Raw genomic sequence first — 26,715 nt, 5'->3', positions numbered from 1 at the left:
ATCAAGCCACTGTAAACCATTGTTTGTGATCTTTTCCTACTTCTCTGCTCTTAGCACCACTCTGCTGTGGTCATCATTGTCAAACTCCTCTCGGCTCTCACCTTTCTTTCCTCTTTGCTCTTTGGCCCTTTTCTCCCTCAGCCTGGTCCTTTATTTACCACAACAAAGGCATCTTCTGGGCCACGAGAGCTCGATTAAGTTCCCCCTTAATGCGTAAATCACTTTAATGTCTAATTCAGCTGGTGTTTGTGGGCATGAAGATATTCATCATCATGCCAGAATGAAGCTGAATATCCATTTGGAATGGGTTGATGAGAATCTAATTAAGATGAATTGTAATTCCTTTATAAGAAGCTAAATCTTTGAACCCCTTTCAGTCAGGTCAAATCATTCAAATGACTCCCTGTTGTTGCTGTCCCAATCCAGACAGCCTCTTTGATAAATATTTGAGTGGACAAAATGCAATAACAACAGGCCCTTAAAACCCAATTTGTTTCCATTTCCCGGTTTTTGATAAGACGAAAGATTCAGTTACACTGTCATTTGATCATTATTCTCTATTCAGTGCCCTACCCGGCTACTAGGCTGTTCACAGCTCCTTTATGGCAACGTCTGAAATACTGAATGGAAATTCTGTTTGTGGGCAGGAGAACAGGAATGGATAGCTAGCTAATGTCTATGTGCTTAAGGGTATGCACCGGGCGTGTGTGTGCACACACAGAGGAAAGTACAGGCCTTTTGTGTTGAAAAAGGTGCTGATTAATAATGTAGACTGTTTTGAATGACAGAGCCTTGTGTTTCCCAGGGAAGTAACTTGTTCCTTTTATGAATATTTCATCACAGTAACTAATGAATCCAGCCAGTCTGGGCAATCATAACCAAGTAACAGCCCCCTTGCTGCCCCGGTGTAAAGCAGCTGGGCCCTAATTATTTCTAACCTGATTACTGGTGATGCTGATGGAGTCAGATTGGTGATGAGTGAGTGTTGTGCTTTGGATTGAATGATCGCCATCGGCCACCTTGTTAGTGGTGAATACAAATGCACACTACCACAGAAGAGTGACACATGCCAACAGACATTTATATACCTGCACCATGACAGTAAATGCAAGTGTATTAAAAGTGTAGCCGTGTCACTTTTGTGGTTGAATACGATTGCCCCCCCTCCCCCCGCCCCCAAAAAGAGATGCAAAAAGACTACAAAGAGGCGCAGAACAATTACTAAGGGACCCAAAAGGGCCACTGAGTGATGCAAAACAACTACAACTTTTCTGTGTGTTATTCTCCTTTCCTTGGCATTTCCACTCATGGACTTGTCTACATTGACATTGCAGTGACAGCAGAAGTTCAGCAGCACAACAGCAAAAGCCGTATCTGCACTGGATCTGTTCAGCTAGTGCTGCTGCAGATGGCTGATGTAGCATTTAACAAGCACAAAGACATGTAAGAATAAATGTAAGTGAAAAGTACATGGATTTGACGAGGTTTCGATCAGCGTCATGCGCTAACCGTCAAATGGCCAGTGTAGGCAGCTGATCTGGCCAAAATGGAAGTGAAAATCTTGGCCAAAATGCCTCTGTTACAGACACCCTGTGTGCCGCATGTAGCTAATTTTGAGAATGTGGTTAATGACGATGAAACAGAGCTGTGTTGAAGGATTTTCACAGTGCCTTAAGAAGGATTTAGTACTATAAGAAAAGCAACGAGACAAGTGTGACTAGGAGTAAAGGAATACATGTGAGACGACGAGGACACAGTTCTTGACAGGACAAGGGGATAAGGTTAAAATAATGAGCCTTGTGATTTCTGCTATAGGGCAGAACAGAAGATGCTTGTCTCCCACACAGTTACACTGTCACCAGCAAGGAAATGAACTAATGGAAGGGACGCAAAAGGAAGTGGGATAAAGACCATGCTCCTGTCTCGACCTTAGCAAAAATTCTGCATTTTCTCCCCGCCATAGGTTCCCTTTAAGCACTGCACTTGCCACAGCACTTGAAGGGACACATGCATTCATGTGTTCTATAGCCAATATATGTGTTTTACAACTTCATTACCTAAATGCCTATCAGGTAAATTCATGCTTGTACATGATGAGAAAAACAGCCATATCCTATTTTTCATACAAATGGTTACCAGTTGCGTGAGGAGGTATGATTGTATATCAGCACTCCACATGCGAGTCTGCATTTGTGAGTGAGATGGCACACGCGCCATGCAGGGTGGTTGTTCTCCTCGTGAGCGTTAATCATGACTTAGCAGCTTAAGGAAGTCACACTTCCCTGGATGATCCCCATGTGCTCTGGCAGCCACTGATAGTCAATAAAGGCCTCCAGCATACAGCCACTGAGTCCATGCTACCACAGACTGGATTTTCGTTCTCACCTAATGTACTGCCAAGCACATGTTGGGTGTTGAAACTAACAACACACATTAAACACACATCTTGTATTTTTGAAGTGACAAAGCTGTGCTGCTTGTGAACCTCTGTCTGTCTGACAGGCAGAGTGACTCACGCAGCCGAGGGGAACCGATGGCCTAGAATGTAGCCACTCAGTTTCTAGCTTAGCCAAACCTCCATGATTGTAGTCCAGTGTCCAGTCCCTCTTCCAACATTTAATACACAGTCTGTGCATTTTGGCATGTCCAGCATGTAGTGTTTGAGTTTTTAAAGATTGTACAATTACTGCACATGAAATGGTCTAATCTCCCCACAGTGGGCTGTTGCATCAGGCCACAGAGAGAGACAGAGAGAGACAGAGAGAGACAGAGAGAGACAGAGAGAGAGAGAGAGAGAGACACACACACACATGGGAGGGAGCCAAAAAAAAAAACCTGCTGCAACCTTTGAAGTAATTAACAGATTTAACAGATTACACTACAAAAGAGTATTGCCCCCCCCCCCCCCATGTCAGGTTTTGTGTTTCATTTTAAAATGGCATCTTCCTATTCAGCATGTAGGACATACACATTTTTAAGATCAACAATCACTCAGAGTGAACAGACCTCCACCAAGGCCTATGCCCAACAACATACATCAGGCTTGAAAGAAAAAAACATCAAATTCATAGTAAATGATATGGATCTACCCCAAAATGTAATGGTTCTTCCCTGGCCCATGCCCCACTGCTCCACCACATTTGGTGCAAATCGGTACAGTACTTCTTGCGTAATTCTGCAGACAAATAAACAAACCAACAAACAAGCAGACGTGTGAAAATATAATCTCGTTGGTGGAGGTAATAACCATGCAGGGTTTTTGTTGAATGAACTCCCCTGTGCTGCAGTGGGCATGTTTGGTTCTCTATCTTTTGTTTTCTTTGTCCCTTAACTCCAGCACTTTTCTACCCACTGATAGCTTTCTTCATCACCTCCCTCTTCCTCTGTGGAGGTTAGGAGTAGCAGGGGTATTGCTGTTTTCTGGTATAAAGAGGCCTTACAGGAAGAGGAGATATCTGGGACCACTCTTACAATGATCAGTATCGATTATCCTCAGAGGCTCGCTGGAAGGCTGGGGGGTTGGTTAAGAGGGGGCAGCAAAAAACAGACATTTTTCTGTTGCTAAGAAACAGTAACTCGCATAGTGCTGGTGGCTGTGGGAGGACCGGAAAGAACTACGTCTTGTTAATACATAGTTTTTAACATAAAGCAATTCTGTGAGAGAAGATGCAATGCTAATGCTAAATGAGGTCTGAGAGTGAAGAGGAATGATAACGCATGTCTACTAAGGCTAATCAGGACAACAGGAGTGTTTTAAGATGATCAAATTATTTAATCAGCTGAAGAATGCATACAGCTACTATGACTATACTACTGAGCAGTTACAGATTCTGGCTCTAACATACAAGCTTTCTCAAATATCACTTTCATACCTAAAACTATGACATACACTACTGAATGTGCTTTCAGACTGCTGTCACAGAACAATCAGTGGGTTTCATTGTTCAGGTACATGAGCCTACAACTATAGTATCATATACATCACTGAAACCACAGAATTCAATAGAGTGACATCAAATAAAGTGACAAAATTAAGTTTCTGATTAGTTTCTCTCTCTTGCTCACCCGCTTACATGCTTGCTTTCTCTTTCCGTCACTCCTTTTTTTCTTCCTCTCTTTATTTTATAGTAGTTAGATAGTGCATTGCATAAAAGTTTAGAATCTTTAGGCCCAGGTAAACTTGGGCTGATGTAGGATTAATAACCCAGGTAGAATACTGCACATTAACCCATTCATTTTCACTACAAATACGCATTTAGCCTGGGTCCTCTGTATTAGAATGTAAAAGAATAGTAGTCTTGCCTCTTTAACCTTTGACCTAAATTGAACTCAGAACCGGTGATACAGCCGAGCCTGCAGTGCCCTCAAGGTGTTGCTTTCAGTGCAGTTCTGCAACACCAAAGAGGCCTCACAAGGCTCTCAAAACACACCCCCTGTCTAACACGACCTCAGAGGCTTGGAGCTGGTTATTCATATTCAAAAAATATCTAATATCCTTTTGCTTAAGACCTCCTGTTTAGGATGTTTGCCAGTCGATTTTGTGTGTTTGGCTTCCCCACATTTGCTTCACCCTTATCCAGACAGTATCACACTGGCAGCCTGAGGGTAAAATGGCCTCCCTTTGTGTGTATTGGCTATGTGAGTTGTGAATATGTTAGGTCAGATCTCTCTCACTCACACACACACACACACACACACACACACACACACACACACACACACAAAGGCCCTCTTATTTAGACCCTCATGAACTCTATTAGGATTTATTACCTCAGCTTTGTCCCCAGTGGACACGTCTGGCCTATGTTCCATATTGGGGGCAAACTGGATGGAAGGGAGAGGGGAAGGAAGGTAACAGTTTGATTAGTTTGGGGCAAGGGAGTGTTACTGACATTACACAGATGTGCATTGTGAAGTGCTGAAAGATTGGATTGATTCAGCTGTCAGACTGGTGAGATTTGTGGGATATCTGTTAAGCTTTCAATCTGGAAGTAACACAATTCAGTTATGGGTTTTTTTGATACTGTGCAGATGTATTGTCTGCATGTACTAGGGGAGTGAGGTAAACATTACTTCATACACATTATTCCGATTTATATTTCCATCATACCTCAGCAGTAGGCTGCAGAAGTACAAGCTGCCTGCTTTTGACTTGGAGTCATTTGGTCTCTGTGAAACCATATCAGAACAAAGTAGGTCGATGTGGTCAGTTTCCCAATTATAGGGGAGCTTGTCTAATTTACCCAGACACATTAAATGGGGAAATCATAATATCTGTAAATACTAATGCAACTTACAAATATGCCCCTGCCTTCATAAATCATTTAAATTTTGTGCCGTGTGTGTATGTGAGAGGCGATACAGGAGTGGGGAACTTGTTGGCATTACTGGAAGTCTTCTGCCTATGTCCAGACAGTCTGGTCTAGCCAGTCAAACTTGTCATTATATTGGACACACACTGCTTGAGTTGTTAAACACACATACACACATAGCTGTTTGTGACCTAAAGGGCCTAGTGAGTGCATACTATAATAAACGCCCGATTACCCTCTGGCTGTTAAAATGTAAAGTATTGTGCAGCTTAATGTTATATATGAAATTAATTACTATCAAACATTTATTCCGATTTTATTATGTATTATTATGTATTTTCATATCGAACGCATCTATGTCCTCTTGTGAAAAGTACTAGCCTCTGTATCTTTATATTCTATGGCAAACACACTTTATCACACTTTCTTAGACCTCTGCTACACAGTTTTTTGTTCTGTGTTTACTGTTTGTTAAACATTTTAATCAGCCTGTGATAATCTGTTTACATAAAATGCACTTCTATCTTCTTTCCATTGTAGACCAGAGTTAAAGTTGTTTCCCTGTTTATTCTTTAATATTACAATAATGCAGGAGAACAGTTTTTCAAAGTTTTATTTAGCATGTGTTCTAAAAGAAGTGAGATTAGCCATGCTTTTACTTTACTTTTTATGGTAAGTCTTTGTAGTTTCCCTTATTGCTTTTCAGTTATAAAAAAGGCATTGAGGTCTTGCATTTGCGAGACTTATTTACTTTTTCCATAAGCTTTTATATGTGTCCAGTATTTTGATGTGATATTGATCGCGATGTTTGCTGGTCCTATTCTAATGAATCTGTCCTCCCACTACATCCCCTCCATCTCCACTGTCTTCCTCAGGTCATGGAGAGCATTTGCCCTTGTTAGAAGTACTAGCTAGGAAACAGCCAGCACGTGGGTGGCGGTCAGACGGTGTGTAACCTAAGTCAGCTAGTGGTCATGTGTGAAGCTGTGGTCTGATGCCCACCCTCCCCTCAGCGCTGGCCATGGACGGGGAGAACTACCTGCATCCAGAGGGCCCTCAGCTGGACAGCAGCTTGTTCTCTGTGGCCGCCCCTAACATGGAGGTATGTTATTACATTCATTTGCACACATATGCATACTCACTTAACGTACATGGGTTGTGTTTTAAAATGCAAATCAAATCTTTTGATGACTCCCTTTTTATATGAGCTCATTTTTATAGAGGTGAACCAAATTCCTTAAAGTAATTTGGGTAGGTTAGTGTAGCTTTACATGCTCTTCCCATAGGACATGTGTAGCATTTTGTTGAAAGTAAAAGCCTATGTTGTGGAAAGTATTAGTAGAGAATAACATTTTAATTGTGCCAGGGATCATTTTAGTAATCCTAAAAGATTCTGCTTAAAGGGATTTCATTATGTAATAACTACAGAATAATGTATTCTTATGTAGGATTGTTGGATATACTAGTGTTGAATGACAGCTAAACTAGGTTGAACATTTTGCCTTTTTTCTACACTTTCCCCACTATCTCATATCCTGCATCACGGGTAAATGTACAGGAGCTGTACCTAAATGTAAAAACACTGCACCTCAAATATTTACTACTAGACATTGAAGCGCTGGTGACTGCGACATCTCTGTGGTGGAACACTCATCTAGAAATATGCGAGAAAGGAAGTGATCCTCCTTGTGGTATTACTTGCCAGGCACAGCTGCTAATGAATTCTTTTCCGTTTCCCATGTAGAAGAGACAAAGTATTAAGGGGTCGTGTCACCCAAATTTTCTCACTTATCCCTAGTGGTATCAAGGCATGCAGAGAGCTTTTTGTGCCAAGGTTTCAAGATATCTGCCATCTGAGATTCCTACTGTGACTTTATTATTTTCCATGAAGGTAAATGGAATTTTGTTTTTGGTGTTCAGTGTTGAAAAAATGCATTTGGATTCAAGTTTGATTTAAGATACTCTATTTATCTTTAATTTAGATACTACTTATCAAATAGTCCCCAAAGTTGTTGAGCACCACAAACAAAATTCTGTTGACCCCCACCGTTATGGGCTACTGACAGAAATTCTGGAGAATTTCTCAAACTGAACCACATACAACTGAAACTATCTGTCTGTAGGGATAAGTGTTTTGTAATTTGGCTAAACTGACCATTTTAAGGCCTTACACAATTACACTGAAACAAAAGAAAAAAGTCGGCGTACTCTCTGACGTCAGTCACATGTGGTATTTCGAAGACCATTTGGAGCAGAGATGCAGTTTGATGTTTATCTTAACATCCTGTGCATAGTTTTTCACCACAGAGCGTGATGGTGGCGATCGTATTCTGTAGAACATAACAAATGTGGTTTGATCATTTTTGTTGTTCATTTTGTCAGAAGATACACCAAACACACAGAGCCTGTGTTATTCATGTTTTAACATGATAAGAGATCTCTGTTGCATTAATGATTCTTTCATTTTGTGTGTTTTAGAGTTCAATATACGCGTCCGCTGGATCCTGGGGATCCTTTCCTCAGCAGGCTGGATACAGCATACACTGCCCTATGCAATCTGGAAACCAGTAAGTGTACACAAACTCACACACAATATAATACCTTGTATTACCACTAGTTAAGAATAAGAGTATATCAGCTGAAAACATCACAAGAAAAGACATAGTATCTGTGAAGTAAATTTATGCACTGTGCACTGGTGCACACATGACGGCTGAGAGACTTAAAGTGACTGTTCCATAACAAATACCGTTTTCAGTGCTTACAACAGGCAACAGATTCTTTAGATGAGGTCTGTAAACCGTTGGAACTGGGCGATAACTACCCACAGGACTTTCACACATGAGCTAGCAAAATGTCCCAACTGTAGTTATTGTGAATGTGGTGTTGTTGTTGTGGGTGTCTTATGAAAGTTCTGCTAATGGTGTGTATGTTAGACTAATGCATTATTGTCTGAGCACAGCCACAGCCACATGACAAACACGTATACCTCCTCTATCTACAAGACATTCTTAATAGGGCCCAGAGTTGCAAAAATAAAATGCATTTAAATTATTAAAATGAATACAAGCTGTTATAGTCATAATAAACTGGACAAATATGATAAATTCACAGAGACCTCACAACACAACACCTCACAACAGAGAGTATATTACCATAGGAATAACAAGATATAAAGACATTAATGAAGTTGCTAGATATACTTGTATTTTAATATTTCTGAAGATAAATATATAACTGTGTGGGTTAGTTTTTAAACTGGAATGTGAGTGATGCTGCTTTACTCTTAATTGACTAAATCTAAGGTTGTGGTCTTGGCCATGGTAGATGTCATGCTTTGCAATAAAAAATTTAGGTGCACCAGCCCGCCTTAGGTTTTATCCAGTAGAAGTTAAATCTGTCTCAGTGGAGATCAAAATTTCCCAGACATTTGAAATCTTATGTTGACTTTTTGGTTTTTTTTTTTTCCATTGATATGATCCTTTTATTGCATTGCTGACACCTGGAGTGACCAAATACCATTAGGTCAATACAACACTAAATAACCAGGTCATGTCATTGGGGATGGTCTTCTTTATCTGACCCCCTTCATTTCCTGCACAGGGTGGGCTGACGTCGGTTTTACTAGGGAGGTTAATCTCAACATCTTGCGACTTAGCTCTGTTCTTATGACCTCACTGCTCAATGAGAGGTGTTTGTCTCTTTCTTCCCACATGAGGGGTGTGTGTGTGTGTGTGTGTGTGTGTGTGTGTGTGTGTGTGTGTGTGTGTGTGTGTGTGTGTGTGTGTGTGTGTGTGTGTGTGTGTGTGTGTGTGTGTGTGTGTGTGTGTGTGTGTCTGTCTCTGTGTGTGTGTGTGAGAGAGAGAGAGAGAGAGAGAGGGGCTGTGCAACACCTTGTCTACATTTGCCTTGTAGACTAAGCAGCTTGTCAATCATGCAGCAGCAGCTGCAGTCCTTGTCAGTTTCTGCACTGTATCCGTTGAGCCACAGTAGTGCTGTGCATTACTGTGGGTTTTTTTTCACAGAGATCATAACCCAATACACAATCAGAGTAGTTGAAAAACAAAACAAAGCAAAGTTTTCAATATGTTTTCTTACCTGGCTTCAGTGTAGCAGGGCTTGGATGCTGGTCTTGTCGTTGCTGAACTGGGATTTCTGTTAGGAAAGAGGACTGAATTAATGTTATGGATGTTTAAACAACACGTCAAGGACTTCAAGAGAGGCAACGAGAGAAATCAAGAGAGAAATCAAGAGACAGCACAAGTATGCAAGTAAAACGGAAAGATAATGACATGCAATGCTGGTGTGTTGCAGCATCTGTCAATGGTGATTATCAGGTATGAACTGCAAGAGGTAGTGTGTCTCCTGTAGGGCTGTGTAGTAACAACATGATGTCATGTTTTAGTAGACACATGTGTGAACCATGTATCCCACTGATACAGGTTTCTTTTCTTACTTCAGCATGTCCTGCCATGATATGTGGACTAAATTTGAGATTTGTGTGGGTTTGATATCTATAAACAGAGTTGCTCTTGTTATTCTGTAGTTAAGGACTTTTTTTTTAGGGGCAAAACTTCTAAAATGACTTAAATTTAGTCATCCCCAAGTGTGTCACTCTAGCAGTGGTGTTCTGTATTGTTATAGATGACGTAAGAGTGCAGTCTGTGGTTTTCAGGTTCACTCAAAGTGGAGTTTTCTGACATCAAGCTGGCTTTAAAAGGACCTTTATCTCACTCTTCATCATACATAGTACAAATATGATCAAAATCATGATGTGTCTGTGGTTTAGAACAGTTGGTGTGAATTATGGTGTTGTAAAAACCCTCATCTAGGAAGACAATGCAGTTTCAAAAGGTGTAAATTAAGTATTCGTTTTCTCAGTAAATGTTTTGTCCCAGAGTGACCTAGCAGACATGTTTGAGTTCTTTCAACAAACAACCAGGACTCTGATCACGAGGTCAGTCTCTGATATTTTTTGCTGCAGCATTCAAAATTTTTTTTGTCTGAGTTTGACCAAGTAAAGGGGACAGAAGTCGTACAGCTCCAGTTTTTGCATCTCTGCTTGTCATCAGTCTTCATTTCTACCTATTTTCTTCACTCACTTTAGTACTTCTGATAATCAGTCATGCTCTTTTTGACACTTCTTTACTTCTGAAAGGTAGAATGTATAATAAAACTCATGCTGACGCTGTCAAAAAGCCCAAACTCTGTTGGTATCATTCGAGGTGTTATTTTTATGATACAAAGCAGTTTCTGAAACCTGGAGCTGGTACTCACATGAGGTCAATTGATATTAACATGAGGTTGTGGGAGACCTCCAAGATGGATATATTTCCATTTCTGTATGTTTTAAACAAAGAGATTCTGGACTTAAACAGCTGGCTAGAAAAAACCTGAGAAATGCTGTCAAGCGTCCAGATGACTGCGTAAACCCCTTCAACAGTGAATGGCTAAAGTAGCCTTTTAACAGGCTACAGTGAAATCCAAATTAATAATGATGTGTCTGACAGAAGGGCTCTATTTTGGTGTTGGCACATGGCGAAGAGTGCATCTCCATACCAGCAAACTGGCATTTTCCTGGGCTGTACCAACGTTATTTCCTCTCCCGTTCATCCTCCCGTTCATCCTCTCGCCATGCACCCCACTAAGAGGAGGGACACAGTAGAGGTTGTGCCGTTTCCAATCAAGCAGCACACTACAATTTTGGTGCCAAGGATAACTGCTTGTCACGCGGCCCGTTGTCTGCCTGCTCATATTAGGTCAACGGCTCAGCGCACCTGTGTTTGTACCGGTGTAATATTTCGTCTCTTTATTTGGTGAAGGCGCACATAAACCAATATAAGATCACTCAAATCTCTTTATTCAGGTGCCAATCATCTTTCCACTTTCTCTTGACCACCAACTGTTATCCAATAACAGATAGCAGCCTAAGCTGATGACCTTTCCTTTACTGTAATGACCCCAGCCACCTGAAGGCAGAAGACCTCTGTTCCTTCTGCAGTAACTTATTGATTACATGTACTGTCAATTCATATTCACACACAGCAGATCCCCTGGTTCAGTTTTGTGGACCCAACACCAGACTGTTGCAAAAATACTCACAAAAACCTCTGTGCTTATGTGAACATCAAACTTTTCGGTTTTGATGTATTATTCTGTACAGCTGTAACTGCAGTGTAAATCAACAGGGGTATTGAGACTTACTGAGAACAGTCTACACAGTCACAATTAAAATATTTCCTTTCATTAGTACATTAGTACCATCTCTTTCTACCAATCCTCTCCTAGTGTCTCCATCCACATTTTTAATCATAGTCCAGGTAGATGAGTGGCTGAGATGACCAACATGACGTGATTGTTTGAAAGCGCGGCTGGACCCAGCTTTAGTTTGAAAACTCCAACATGGATGCAACATGGATAACAAATTACAAGTGTCACTGACCTGAGCTGTCTTTGCCAGCAGCTGCTGTGCAGTTAAATTCTTCCTGCCTTCGTTGTTTCTCTGAGGAAAACTGTCAGTGTGTCGGGGCGGGGAGAGCCCTGGGGATAGGTTGTGAATGTGATTGGCCTCTAACATGCTAAAATGTATGATAATGTAGTCTCTGATTCCATCTTGTATTTTGTTTGACTATCACATATATATTGGTATCAGTATCAACAGAGCTGAATCACAGCCCAGACACATCACTAGATCCTTGGTATCTTCCATAGTGATGCTCTGCTAGTCCCATACTGCAGCCATGTACACCTCTTGCTCTTGTTTTGGTCAGGGTTTGAACATCTTCAGACCTGAAAGTCAGAAATTTACATCTTTAAATCCATTGTGCTTGATTACAGAGCCAGAACTACATAAAGAGTATTTCACTACCTGCCACTGTACATGTTTGCTGATGCAAAAAAAAAAAAACAGTTTAATGCAACAAAAACCTCTACAGTGATCATGCTTATGGACTGCCACAAATACGCTGGGTTTTCCTGTAGTGCTCATCGTTTTTTACAACTTCAAGACATAAAACAATGACCACTGTTTTAAATCTCTTCAGCAAACAGCAGTAGGAGTTTGTGGAAGTGTGTGCTTTAGTCTGTCCCACGCAGCTGAGCCTGGATATTTGTTCACAGCAGAAAAATAAGAGACGAACCACTGATGTGATTCAGTTTTTATGTTTTGTATATTTCTGATTATGACATAGTCTTGAGTTATCAGCTTTGAAAGTGCAGATTGTTTGCAGGACTTAATGTTAACAAGGCTCTGTGAGATGGGATCCCACTATAGACCACATTTCAAATACATTTTCTCTAGAAACACCAGAGGGTCTTTCTTTTACCAGTTTCTTTTTGATGCGATGAGACAGTGAGGTGAGTCAAGTGAAGTTCGAGTTGAGCTTTTTGATACCCCCTCTCCAGAGTTTAGTGTGACCTGCTGCTTGCCATCTCTGTGTTATTCGCTGTTGATACTGCCTGCAGACAGACATGATTGTTTCCCAGTGCTATGACTCAAAGTTTATTACACACTGCTGATAGCGTGAGAGTTACATTTCATGGGTGTGTTGACTTTAAGGAAGTGTTCTTCCAAGGAATCTTTGCAGTTGGTTATTGTCTGATGTCACTGTTTACTGTTTAGTATCAAGTTGGGAAGTAAACCTTTTGAAAAACGTCTGTGGAAGGAGCATTATACTGCTGATCATCATTGTGAAGAGGTTTTGTTTTCTTACAGAATTTTAAGAATCTTTTGTCTTTTAATAAACTTGGCACAGTCATACAAGGACACGGTAGGTGTTAGATGTTAGTCTTTATATTTCTATATAAAAATGCTATGAGGAGCCAGTGGTTGAAACTTTTTTTTAACTTGTTTGTTGCTCCTTTTTAAATAGTAAGAAATTCATAGCCTTTTAAAAACATTAAAACTCAAACCTGAACTGAAAATTCGCCTTTAATCACATATTCTGTTACAAAGAGTAGTTGGCGGCCACCCAACGCTGAATGGTTAGGGCACATTCAGCTATAGGGTGTTTGACTCCCTGCCAGCCAGACTGTTTCCCTCGCTCTCTTTCCCCACATTTCCTGTCTGTCTCTACTGTCCCTATCAAGTAAAAGCTGAAAATGCCCCAGAAAATAATTTAAAAAAACAAAAACATTATTTGCAATATTCGCTTATGATAAAGCAAAAATCAACATGATCAGACTCAGATGCAGTAAAACATATTGTGTGTTGCATAAAGGCAGTGATTCTTACCTGCTAAAAGCACTAAAATAATGTTCTGTCTATTTCTGTGTCCACATAAATGTAGTGAGTTTGGGAGGAATTTCGCATTACGAGATCATGTCTGTGTTTGTTTTTACAGTCACTTAAAGGGAACTTTGCCAAGTAAACGTGTCCTGGTTTAAGTCCTTCATTTATGCATTATCTCTGCTAACATAAAGTGTAAAGGATAATGTTAAATTTGAGCTTTGTTTTCCTCGAGTTCTACTGCAGTATACTGTAGCTGTTAGTGTCTTTAAAGAATGTTGAAGAGCAGCTCTCCTGATGGACTGCATTGTAAAATTTTGTGATTGAACCACTTTGCAATGTTTGAAATTACAATGTGATTCTGACACTTCGAGTCTATAATTACGGTCGTTATTTATTTTATCACTGATAAATGTCATTCAAGCCGGTTGTCAGATGATAATCTGGTGTCGCCATAAAAACTTCACTGATGAAGTCAAATTTCTTAAAACCACAATGTTACATGCCCAATATGTTTTTAACCTCAAATAAAAGGTTGTGCAACAATAACAAGGTTCATGTGATTATCTGCACACATCTACAGACTGTGTAGTATGTGAAGCCCACATGTACACAAACAGTAAGTCAATCACCTCCTTTGGCCAAGAGCCGCTAACCAGCTTTGTGCTTTTGGAAAGCAGCTGATGCCGTCCTGCCAAGACCTCTGCTGTAATAATATCACTGTCACATCACTGTTGACTGAAGGGCCAGAAAGGGGATTTCCAGTGTTGATAATTTTTACCATTCACTGTGGTGTGATCTTTCTGAGAACTAGCCGATTATTTACAGGTATGAGCCCATGAGCCTTTTTCTAGTTTATCATCATCATTCATGAATATAATTTATATTCATACCGCTGCCAGTACTGCAGGTGCAGCCTGTTGATCACGCATTACATTACTAATGTAAAAAAGGTCATGTTTCACTTCCCAATTAACATCATCATCATTATTTTGTTTAAAGGTAGGGCAAGCTGTATATTTTGTACATATACACCTTTTAGTGTTGTCCAACTGCGTGATTCCGTGTGCGTTGGGCGAGTAATCATGCTAAAAGTTTAGTTTAATTAGCTCAAGATGAATAATAACCCTGAGACTGCAGAACCCTGGGCACATTCAAGTCAGCAGGGTGGGAACAATTTGGTTTAGTTAAAAAAGATTTAGGCCTGAATCGAACTGTGGATTTGGAGAATCATTACGTTGCTGTTGTTAATTATAAGAGTTAACTTTTTTTTTTTTTCACCGTGAAGGCTGAATGTGACAAGATTCAGCTGTGACATTCAGCCTTTTTATCTACTGTACATGATAATATAAAACAACCACAGCACCAAAAGTTTGTGACCTTTCTTTTTATCAAAAAAAATCAGCATCAGTGATCACTACAAGAGGATAAATCTAAATAAAAAAACTGCTGCTTGTATTGCAGGTCAGAGATATCTGTGGTGATCTAAAACAGAAACTCACTAAAAATAGAACATTTGAACATGGGAATCATTAAATATTGAATTTTGCTGCATGTTGTTGTTTACGTTGTTCAAAAAGAAAAAAAATCACAGGAACCATGTTTTCATAGACTGGCTGGCTTCTACACACTGGCTGAGGGCTGCCCTTTCCCTTGGTGCGTTTTGAACTTAAATCAATCAGTCTCACTGATCTCTGGCCCGTGCTCGAGAACACAGAGCCAAATCCTGTGAATAGCTTTGGCCAAGCTCATTCCCTCTGAGCCTGAGCCCTGGCACATGATTGGACGAGGGGAACATGGGACTGGTATGGTTACAGTTCCACCTTGACAAAGGTTTACTTTTGCTTTCATTTTGCTTTCACTAGCAGCATAGGGAGTTGTTTTATTATGACGACTTGTACTCAGCAAGAAACTGAAAATATCTCGGTATGAGGTCTGTAGACCTGTCTCTGATACTAACACTGGGCTAAAGGAGAATGGTTGGCATTAACAAAAGGTGGACATTGGATCCTCACACAGGTCAGAGCAGTTTTTATCTTTCTATCCCTTCACTTTCTGTAGACGTCGCTCTCGTTCTCCTCTCCCTCTCTGTCTCTCTCTGTCTCTCTGTCTTTTTTTCAAACCTCTACCTCTTTGGGCCATGTTGGATCTATTTATGTACGTTGCTATCATCCTTTAATGTTTGACAGATATATATTGTGAGGTATTCATTCTTAAGTACTTTGATTTAGAAAGATAGAAGAGTGTACAGCTTCAGTCCACTGGCATCAGCCCATTTCATAAGAGCGCTGTCAGCACAGAAAACTGAACGTGTATTCACCTGTTAAGTTTGTGTGATGTGTTGGAACTGCTAAAAACAAGATGAAGCATTGTGTTATAGTGTCAGATTACCATATTTTGATAAAACAACACTAGATCACCATCTTATTCTGTTGTGACTGAACCACTTGATCACAAGATGCTTTTTAGTGCCACTTTCATTTCTCTGCTGGAGCTGCCTATTGCACAGTGATAGAAGGCTGTGTTTCTACTTGGCAGTTGTAAGGTGTAAATTTATACGAGGGTGAAAAATCAGCATGTGTCAGTTTTATTTGAATAAGTAGCCGTTAACCACACTAAACCTCCTCTTTCCCCCTCCAGGCAATACCACTTGAACAGCAGCACTACCACCACCACTCCGGATGTGCACATGGACATGTACTCGGGATTCCCTGACGTAGACTTTTCCAGCCTCAACCTCCCTAGAAATGGAGATTTCCCCCAGGTTGGTTTTGTATGTCTGTTGTACATGCTAGTGTATTTATATTTTCATTACAGTAACACACACACACACACACACACAGTATAATACCTCCAAGAGCCAGTATGAAAACACTCATATATACTTGGACTCAATTTATCATGGCTCCCACCCACTGCTTTCATCTTGTCTTCTGTGTGTATTCAGCTCAGCTTAATTTACCATAGGGCAGCCTGATTAAAGCCTAGTATTGTCTAGACGACTGCAACAGTACCTGTCCCATTCCTGTCAGGGCATGTCATTAATACACTGTAATTTACCACTGTTATTCTACTACACTTCCACACTGCATCTTCGGGAATTGATGCTTTTTTCAGTCACGCTTGGAAAGACTCAAGAAAGTGAGATATGTTTTTGGAACATTTTGAAGGTGTCCTTGAAAAATGTTTTTAAGCTTTTGTGAATAATTTGGTGTCTTAAGGATTATCCTTTCCCTGGGTGTACAACTTTAAGAATAGGACATTCATTTCTGGATGGGAAATGCTTAGACATGGACTGTGAAATAAAGGTGCAGCCTTCTGCTCAGTCACATATTTACCCCACCGTTCCAGATGGTTACTATCCATCATTTGCATTTTCTATTCCTGTGCACTTTTTTGGCCATCCAGCCAAGTCCTTATGGTTAGCATTGTATGAATAGGAGCCAATTGTAATGACACAGGCCAGTGAGTTTCTAATCTGAAGCCTATTTGGGCTGAGCTGATGAGTGGCATTATGGAACCATATTAAAACACAATATGCTATGATGATGAGTTTTAAAGAAGGGCAGTCATGGGTTACCAAGCAGACTGACACTATCTCCCTCATGATTAGCCTGTCTGACAGTAGAAAAGGCATTGCAAACAGGGTTTTTCTTGGCTCAACATAAGGCCAAAGAAATAAATAATGAGAGATGGGGTGAAATGTGACAGCAGTCACAAGGGAATGGACATTTCTTACCTTGAACATGCATTTTTCATGGTAGTGGTCAGTCTTTTCATGGTCAGTCTTTTCATGGTATAATACATTTCTCAGATAATGTCACTTTAAACTGCCGTTGACTTGGATTTTATGTCCCCACAAATTCAAATTGTTATATTAAGCGTATTTCTTATTGAAAGAGCAGTGGTGAGTTCAAGGTAAACAGACTAATGGTAGTTCTGACAAAGTGTTGACAGTCAGGCCTGTGGATGATCCAAAGTAACCTAGATATTGTTTCTGGAAAGACAAGTTCCTGTTTAATTTTGAGTGCTTTGTGGACCACAAATAAAATTCCATTTGTCTTAGATCAGCTTCCCTGAGACAAATATCTCAAATTCCCAGTAGATAAAACTGAAACCATTGCTGTCTGTATAGCTAGATAACTCGAGGTGTCAGTGAAAAAATATGTCTTTTTGTACAATGGGGTCCAAAAGTCTGAGACCACTTACCTATTTGAGTGAATGGGAAAGTGGTCTCAGACTTTTGGACCCCAGTGTACTAAGGGTGAGTTGACCCTTTCAAATTGAAATAGAAACTGAAACGGCACACTGCAGTATAAAATTACACACTTATACTGAATGAGTATTTTGTTTATTTTCTATTAAAAAAAAAAAAGAAAACACTTCAACATTCAAATTGCTGGATAACGAAAGCCATCGAATGCAGAACAAGCATAAGCAAGCATTAAAATTATTGCTTTCATGTAGGTTGTTTTATTTTATTTTTGCACACATTGTTATAATAATAAATTATAGATTTCATTAATTCAAATGGAAAAGTACAAATGTGATGATACAAATGATGAACAAACCACAACAAAACGCCATAAATGAGCCAGTTTCACATTTAAGGATTTTCCTTCAGCAGCTTTGCTCAGAGCTCAGAGAGTTTGATAAAAGCTCAAGTTTACATTTTAGAGTTTATTCAATTTGATGTTCAGGCAAGTTTAGCCAAATTAGGTTAAGTTGGGTCCTTACAGGTGCACATTATTAAGTTGCTGGCAGAGGAACACTTACAGGAATAGTGTTTTCTGGATAGTACTGCCTAATAATTTTTACATCAACAGTCACTTCAGTTAAAAATCATAGGACAGTCCCAGCTTTTGATGTCTGTTTTGAAGCTGTATTAGACTTATTTGTATATGTTTGTTGCACATTCAGATTTCCAGAAATCACCATTAACGCATACTGTATACTGTAGTGTAGTTAACAATCACCAGCAGAAGGGAAGCACAAGTAGAGTTTCACTTCATGTTTGTGTCCAGGTGTGTGAATGAGTGTACGGGTTCTGTGGAAAAAAAGAAGAATGCTTCATTTTAAGTTGTGTAGTTTGTTTCAAGAACTACGCATGATGGCTTTCGTACACAAGAAAGTGATGTCATCACGTGTGTGGTTGCTCTGGCATGGATTTTGTGATTCACATGGGGTTTCCCTAATTTTCCATCTGCCAGTGTTAGCCCATCTGGCTAAGGCTCTCTTCCTTACAGGCAATTACAAGCGTTCATGATAATGTGGTAGATGTTGGATCTAATCATCTGTGCACAGATTTAGACAAGTATGATGTGACAGCTGTCATTTATGTGTGGCTTCTTCATGATTGGTGCATTCATGAGCAGCAAGTATGGTTTCCTCGCACTGGAGATGTGGAGTGTTATGGTGTCTGTGAAAAGAGAGAGAGAGAGAGAGATGTGTTGTGCTTATGTTGTGCTTTCTCAGCTGTTCTTTCTGGTTTTGGACACTCCCTGCCATGTGAGGCATGCAGAGAAAATGTAACTCACGGGGTCATCATGACTAATCCACCACCTCACACTCAGCACCCTTTTTCATCCTCCACCCCACCCCACCCCACCCCACCCCCCCACCACCCCCCCTACATCACCATCACATGGCAACCCTGCCTGTTTTTTCCTCAATATGGACACAATCAGAAAGCCGGATTTCTTGTTTTATTTTCACTGTTGAATCTTGACAGTACAGAAGACATTTAGGGTTAGGGTTAGAGGTTAGGTGTCACTGGGTAGAATTTTTGATGTTTTTTTTTTTTTTGGGGGGGATTGTTTGTCAGGTGACTTCCATGTTTACCTCAGCCAGTTCCCTCTTTCAGTTAGAGCCGAACAGTCATTTGCTTGGCTTTCCGCAGTGTGTTATAGTTTGTTTATGCAGTTCAGCAGAGCTCTGCTGGAATATCCCCATATTGTAAGGAAACCTGCTGTTGCAGCATGTGGACAGGATGTCTATCTCTGGATTGCTTGTAACTTGAAAACAAGAGCCAAATGTTTGTTTGTATTAGATTTAATAGACTTCGCTTTGAGACTCGATATCCCTTAGATTAGATAGATCAGTCACTTACAATATATCATTAGCTAACAACTGAAATAGAATACATGAGCACTGTACTATGATGTGGAGGAAAATGATGTCTCACTTTTTTAATAACATTTGTTTGATGTGGACAATATAACTGGGCTCAGTGGCACCAGAAAATTTCCCAGTTATGTTAGAAATTTTCACCGAAGGTTTTTTTTTTTTTTTTTTTTCTTATGAGGCATCAAATCTTATAAGTAATTCATTTGTATTCACTGACTAAAGTGACAGAAATTTGTCCAGATATTTTTATTTTATGTATTTTTTATTTAGCAGATATTTGTATTTCAGAGATGAAATAGATCTAGAAAGTGGTTTTATCAAATGACTTGCAGCTTACCGTAACTGATCATTTGATAGGTCAGAATCAAATTGCTTTGCCTTTCCAGGAAACTTCTCCAGAGATAACAGTTACACATTAAACCATTACTTGGCAAACTAAGGACCCCATAAAAAAAGAATAAAAAAAAACCCCAAAAAACAAAGAAGAAAAAAAAGATGAACATCGGAAGCTTTGACAAAACAAAACTGAGGCTGCATCATATATACTGATCTTCATCAGGTCTGTACAAGAACCAATGAACTAATCTTGCTGGGCCGTGCACAAACCACTAGAGGTAAAGAGCTGTAACCTGGACATAATGCTACCAGTACCATCAAAAAACAAGAGTACTGTGCTTTAGAAGTAGTTAAATCTTAAAATTCAGAAGAAAAATTGCACACTTGCCACAGTCACACGTGCACACCTGGGTCATTTGTGGATCTAAAGCAGTGTTTTGCAGAGTGTCAGAATGAAAACAAGACTTACTGGAAGGAAAAAAAAAAAAGACTCATTCACTAACCACTCTGGCTAACCTCAAAGAGAAAACAACACTCTGCAAGAACACACATTAATACACCTACTGTATACTCTAGGTATGTACACACACTGTACATACACGTTTACACACTCTAAGGCACACTTTTTACGCTCAGCCTTAGTCTATTGCTACACACTTGCTCTGTCTCTGTGTGGTTCTTCTCACTATTACTATCACTTCTGTGCACTTCTAGGAAGAGATCATGTGCATCAAGTCTGCTTTTGCAGCTCTTTTCAGTTTTGCTTTTTGTAAAATTAGAATCGCTTTGTTCGCTAAATACGTCATACCCAAAATTCTGAATTTGCCTCCAGTAGTTGTTAGCTCTTCCACAGCAGCCATAGACCAGCTGGAGATTAAAGGTCAATTTCTTTGTGGGAGAAAATCCCTGAGCACCCATGTGTGCAAGAGAAAACTGCATCTATGCACATAAGGATCCCAGTTAGTCTCATACTGGGCTGGAAAATGCTTAGATCCACTGATTCCAGTAATGCATGCACTTACTTTTGAACCTTTCCAACTCCACAGACCCTCTAGCTGACTCATCATTACACCCTGACTTTGTACAGACAAGCATAGTTCAAACTCAAAAAACCTAAAATTCTCCTCCTCTAAAAGTGTGCAGTTGATAGAATTCAACAATTTTTTTTTTTTTTTTAAACTTTGAAGCTATTTTAAGGAAAATCTTAGAGATAAACTGAAAATTGCTCTGCCTCAGGGTTGTCTTTTTTTACTGGCATAGAAGACTATCTTGTTTTTCTTGACTTATTGCTTGCAGCAAGCAAATCATGATATAAATCAGTCGGTTACTTCCTTATGAGAAACATTCTAACATAGTCATTTGGATGGCCTAGTTTGAAGAGGAAGTTAAAGGTTAATTTGAAGGGTTGTTAATAGGTGGACTATTGTCCTTGTATGATGTGTGTTCCAGATGATCTAGTCTAGTTTTAGTTTAGTTTTGGACGGTCCAACCTCTATCTATACTGCGTTTTTTAAGATCTGAGTATTTGTTAAAAAACATACTTTATATTCCTATTCCTATTCCTATTCCTAAAAGCTAAGTTTAGACCTACTGCACTTTAATTTACATTGTCAATATTCATGCATACTGTTTAAAGCAAAGCAAAGCAAAAAAAACACTTTCGTGCAACAGCTTCTCTAGTGTACATTTCCTGCAGCATGGAACAGGTGCTGTGTATATATCTTTAACACCCCAGGGTAAACTAACACTAGCACATCCAGCTGAAGTCAAACTAGAACCAGAAATCAGTGAGAGCTGGAAGCAGAAATTAAACCAGAATTACTAAAATCTAAACAGTAACAAATTCTGCTTGTTTTTGGCCTCAATCAAACACATTACCCGCTGTCACCAGATTTTTGGAAAACAACAGGAGTAAATAACACTTCATGTTGGAGGGCTATACATTTGTGTGTTTTTTGTGAAGTCATGATGAAAAGAGATGGACCTGTCTTTCTTTAGCTTGTGATGCAATGAGCTGTGTGTGTTTGAGAGTTTGAGTATTCTACAGAAGTTCATCAATGATTCATCCCTCCCCAATGGCCCTCTATGTCCCACGCACGCACACACACACACACACACACACACACACACACACACACACAAGCAAAAACACACATTATTCAGAGGATTCCCACTCGTATGATGACACCATGGACAGGCGCCACAGCGTCTCTGACAGTCTGACTCCCCTTCAGTCCAGTAGAGATGGACATTACAGTACCTCACCATGCTGGCTTGATATCATTATTCCTGGAAGCTGGGTGTGCAAATGGACCCCTCTATCTATTCCACCCATGAGGGAAATAAATCACATTATTTTTGTTTTTAAATACAACAAATTTCCTCATTAGTGGCTTGTGAACATTTTTTTTTTCTATCTGAAAAATGGATGTTGCAACATTGTCTTTGATCACCATCTTGGGTTTGTTGGAGTAACCCATTTGCCATCAGATTCCCAGAATACTTTTTTTTTTTTTTTTAACAATTGTGTCCATAGTTCCAGTAAGCAGGAATGTCCATCTGTGATATCTGTGTGCGATTGCGCACAGATAGAAGTTGTGGCTGACGCCTGAAACGCCCTTTGAATAGGCACATTTGCAGCTTGCACATGAACTGTTAATACACTTCTGACTACTTCAGCTGTCTCCTTGTTATTTTAAGCTGCCTGAAATGTTTTTTTTTTTTGCATAACCTTTATTGGAGAACCATGTGAAAACTCCCTCAGTGCCTATTAACACAACAGAGATGAATTAACAGGAGAAGATTTTGACAGGCTGACTGACAGCTCAAGTCTGCTGAGATCAGAGAAGGGACTCGCCTCCCCAATTAACTACACAACTTCTTTGTTTTCCTCTTATCAGCTTTTGCACCTCTAAGCTGTGAATCATTACATTAATCAGTAATCATTACGAGAATAGCAGTCTTGAAATTGAGCCTGTGCAGAGAAATAGAAAGACAAAGAGCAGAGTATGAAATAAGACAGGCAGCCAGGCAGGGAGTCAATCTCTAAATATAATGATCATTAAATAGTGGCCCGGGCCCATTAAACACAGCAGTAAGCAGTGGGGTGTGAGGAGCGGCCAGGTCCAGAGCACAAAACTGTTTACACTACAAATGCGGTTGAGTTACACCATGTACAGTAAAATGGGCCTGACTGCCAGTAACTCTAGTCACTTACCAACAAAAGCATCATTTCCTGAAAGCTCCTCCCCTCCTCCCTCCCTCCTCTCCCCACCTCTCCCCTCCCCTCCCCTCCTCTGCTCTCTCACTCACTCTCCAACCACCTTTTTGAGCTGTGAGGAACTAGTCCTCAAACACTATGACTAAGCCCTCTATGCAAATGCCCGACTGTCCTACCGAAGCAGGAAGCATGTTTTAGACTTGCCCGTGTCTCTGGTTGTGAGAGCAACAGAGTTTGTATGTGTGAGCTCATTGCCCAGAGCGTACCTGCGGTAGAGGCAGATGTGTGTGTTGAGGAACTGGGAAAGGGCTAGTGAGAGTCCACTGTTGGGTTGAAGTGCACCAGCTGTAAGGTGAATACCAACTCATGGAAGACGCTGTCGCATTCAGGGATTCAAGGTGAAGCAGGAGTGTATGTGTGTGTGTATTTTACCCCCCCCCCCATACTGCAGCGTTTGGACCCATGTCTCTCATGCAGATCTGGACTAAATTGTATTCACAGCTGGGACGACCGCTTCCCAAGGTTTGTTTGCTTCTTCTTGCCATATATTACACTGAATCAACTCTGTTTTTTTAAGGCTTGTGTTTTTTTTTTTTTTATTTAAAACTATTTTTATTTGTGACGACCAGTTATTGAAAAATGTTTAATGAGGATTGTGACTAACAGAAAGCTAATTGTATGTGTGCTAAAATTGTGAAGAGTTTTTATTGTCCTTATCGAGAAACTTCTAAATAAGACGAGTAAGCACTTTATTACCCACTTATGGCTGTGCTTTTGATTTCCTTGAATGAATTTTAAAAACACTTCTGTGTAATGCCATATAATTACAGCTCTGATGGAGGCAGGCCTGTGATTTTTCTTCTCTTTATTTTCTGTCTGGAGCTTGGCATAAAGTGGAATTGATGTTAAAATAGTTAGTGGCAAACCTGGTTACGACACTAATCCACCTTTTGTTAACTGAAAAAGAAAAATGTAAAAGAAGATGCACAGGCTATGGATTTAGGCTCAATACTGAGAGTAGACCTGTCAGGTTGTGAATATCTGTGCTGGCAGGCCGTTGTCCCAGTCAGTCACCCGGTGCTCCATTGAGACTCTCATTCCCAGCCAGGAACTATGACAAATGATTGTCTGCCTCACTCCTTGCTGTGTTCCCGTAAGTGCTAGAACCTGATATCTTGTCAGGCTAAATAGCACTCGTGTCTGTGTTGTGGGTGGCTGTTAAATATGCCCATTGTTGCATTACACTGTGAATAGAACTGCATCGTTTTTTTATTTATCATTCATTAGCCTGCACAGTGTTGGTGGAAACTCATCATCATCATCTAATGACTCTATTAGCGTAAGGCTTGCTGAGCCCATTTTCACAGAGTTTCTGATAAGGCTGATTAGCTCATCTCACCATGTCAGCCTTTTTCACCTCAAAAAAAATCTGAGAAATCACACAATCAGTGGTTATACTTTAAATAATGTTTTCTCTAAATGAAAACCTTAACAGCAGACTGAAGATGAGCAGTTAATTTGTAGTCCTGGCTGCAATTTCACTATTTAAGGGAAAGTCATGATTTTTGTTTAATCGTTAGGCTGTAAAAGTTGCTGCCAGTGAAATATATGGCTGGACATTAGCTCAGGCTACAAATTTGGCTACTATTTGCTTCTGTTAGTTTCTCTCCAACAAGCTGCTGGCTGACAGGCCGTGTCTCCATCCATAACGTCTGTAGTTAGTATCCAAACATCAGTATCGTTACTATTGATGTTTGGTTTTCATATTCACCATCTTATGCCAAAAAATATGTTCTGCAGCCTTGAAGGATAGATTTTAAAGTCTGCCCTAAATAAATGGGCAGGTGCTCATGTGATCACTCAAAGAGGTTTTGTTTGCTGTAATCATTCTTCCTGTTTGCCATTTAGAGATCCCTTCCTAATGCATTTCCAGCGTAAGAGATGGAGGGACAAAATGCACGATCTTCATTCCATGCAACATTTATCTGAAGCTTATGTGAAGCTTCAAGTCGCAAGTAGACACATTTCAAGTGGTTTTCTTCCAGCCCCACAGTCTTTTTAGCACAACATACCTGACTTGGGGTGGGGGGGTCGTCAACCTGTTCTTGAAGGCCCACCAACATGTTTCAGCGCTGCCTCTTGGTGGGCACATGCTGTCAGTTTCCTGGTATTACATTAAACCTCAAGCATGACCTCGACATGCAGCTTACGGGAAGTGAATGAACAATGATGGTGAGGATGAGTGAGAGCAGGGGGGGGTGGGGGGGATAGGGGAGTGAGAAGATAGAGGATGGGTGCAGGTTTCCTATGCTGCAAAGACGAAGGATGGAGGGAGGCAAACGGTTGCTGCCTTGTGTGTCTTGCAAGCCGTCTTTACCAATGTGTAACTGTGTCTGCAATAAGTAAACCTCTCTCAAGAGCATGAAAGGTATCATATGTCAGTGCCAAGTTGAATCGCAACTGTTGAAGAACTCCAGGATGGCGCAAGGTGAAAAGACAACAGGTTGATTTTCCAATTAATTATTGTTGGCCTTAAAAAAACTGGTCATAGCTACTAACATGCAGGGTATGTAATCCGGTAAATCTGCCTGGTCTGACAGGAGACGGAAAACAGCCGTTGCAGAAGGATGAAGTTGTCGGTGTCAGGTGTTGCAGATCCCCTTGTTTTACTGTTTACAAATTATTTTTGCTCATTTGCATCAAGAGTCGCTCATAGTGATGACAAAACAAAAAGTTTATTCTTCTCTTGTTAATTGTTTGCATTAAAGTTCTATTGTTGTCCTTTTTTAAATTATTTTTCAGAGTTCAAGACCTAAGTTAAGTAGTGTATCTCCAACAAGAATGATTAAGTCTTTTTTTTTTTTTTTTTAATTTAAAAAGTAAAATACATTGTTAAATACACCATACTAATTAGTTTTTTTCTGTAGATTCTAGTGTAAACTGCTTTTCATTCAAGGCTGTGTGCACTTTCTCACTAGAAATACCGTACAAATTACACCCTACAAAATTATCATAGAGTTTAACACTTCACTGGTACAGTCACAAATAAAAGAGGTAGAGGTAGATTTATTTCAGGGCCTCTTGTATTAGATTAAGGGTGGCATAGCAGCTCAGTGGTTAGAAGTGTCATCTCACAGCGAGAAGGTCCCGGGTTCAAATCTGCTGGCAAGCTGGAGCCGCTCTATTCTCCTCATGTCTGAGTGCCTCTTGTTCAGTCTGTGCGTGTATGCCAAAGACCTCACACAATTAAATCTACATATTATCCCTCTGAGAAAGGTTTATTCAGTCACTGTTGAGATGATGGTTTTGTCTGATTTTTCACCAGGAAAAAAAGTGTGTGTTTGAAGCTCACCACATGAGTACACAACACATTTATTTAAAACAAGTCAAGACTTGTTTTTATTGATCATCTGTTTGGCCCTCTTGATGGGATGTCACACCACTCTGCTTGACTAGCGTGATGGAAATTATTTTGGGGCCACTGTGTCCCTTAA

At 40.1% G+C, this 26,715-nt stretch overlaps 1 protein-coding gene across 5 annotated transcripts in view; it reads left to right on the top strand.

The window, feature by feature from the left end:
• sbno2b (strawberry notch homolog 2b) overlaps positions 1-26,715 on the top strand; it is a 60,064-nt gene that overhangs the window by 7,590 nt on the left and 25,759 nt on the right. For 3 of the 5 annotated variants that reach the window (XM_071487434.1, XM_071487436.1, XM_071487435.1), the window contains exons 2-4: positions 6,188-6,414; positions 7,791-7,879; positions 16,180-16,303. In XM_071487434.1, coding sequence (XP_071343535.1) covers positions 6,307-6,414; positions 7,791-7,879; positions 16,180-16,303 — 321 coding nt within the window. In that variant the 5' untranslated portion in view covers positions 6,188-6,306. Of the gene's footprint in view, positions 1-6,187; positions 6,415-7,790; positions 7,880-15,418; positions 15,559-16,179; positions 16,304-23,548; positions 23,744-26,715 lie in introns of those variants that run through there. The other 2 variants (XM_071487437.1, XM_071487438.1) reach the window with 2 other exon arrangements.

This window comes from Trachinotus anak, unplaced genomic scaffold, assembly GCF_046630095.1.
Source record: "Trachinotus anak isolate AG129_WGS33_773 ecotype Australia unplaced genomic scaffold, CSIRO_AGI_Tana_v1 ptg000010l, whole genome shotgun sequence".
In the NCBI taxonomy this organism is placed as follows: domain Eukaryota; kingdom Metazoa; phylum Chordata; class Actinopteri; order Carangiformes; family Carangidae; genus Trachinotus; species Trachinotus anak.
Note: the sequence above shows the minus strand (reverse complement) of the source record. Positions and strands in the feature narration are given on the sequence as shown.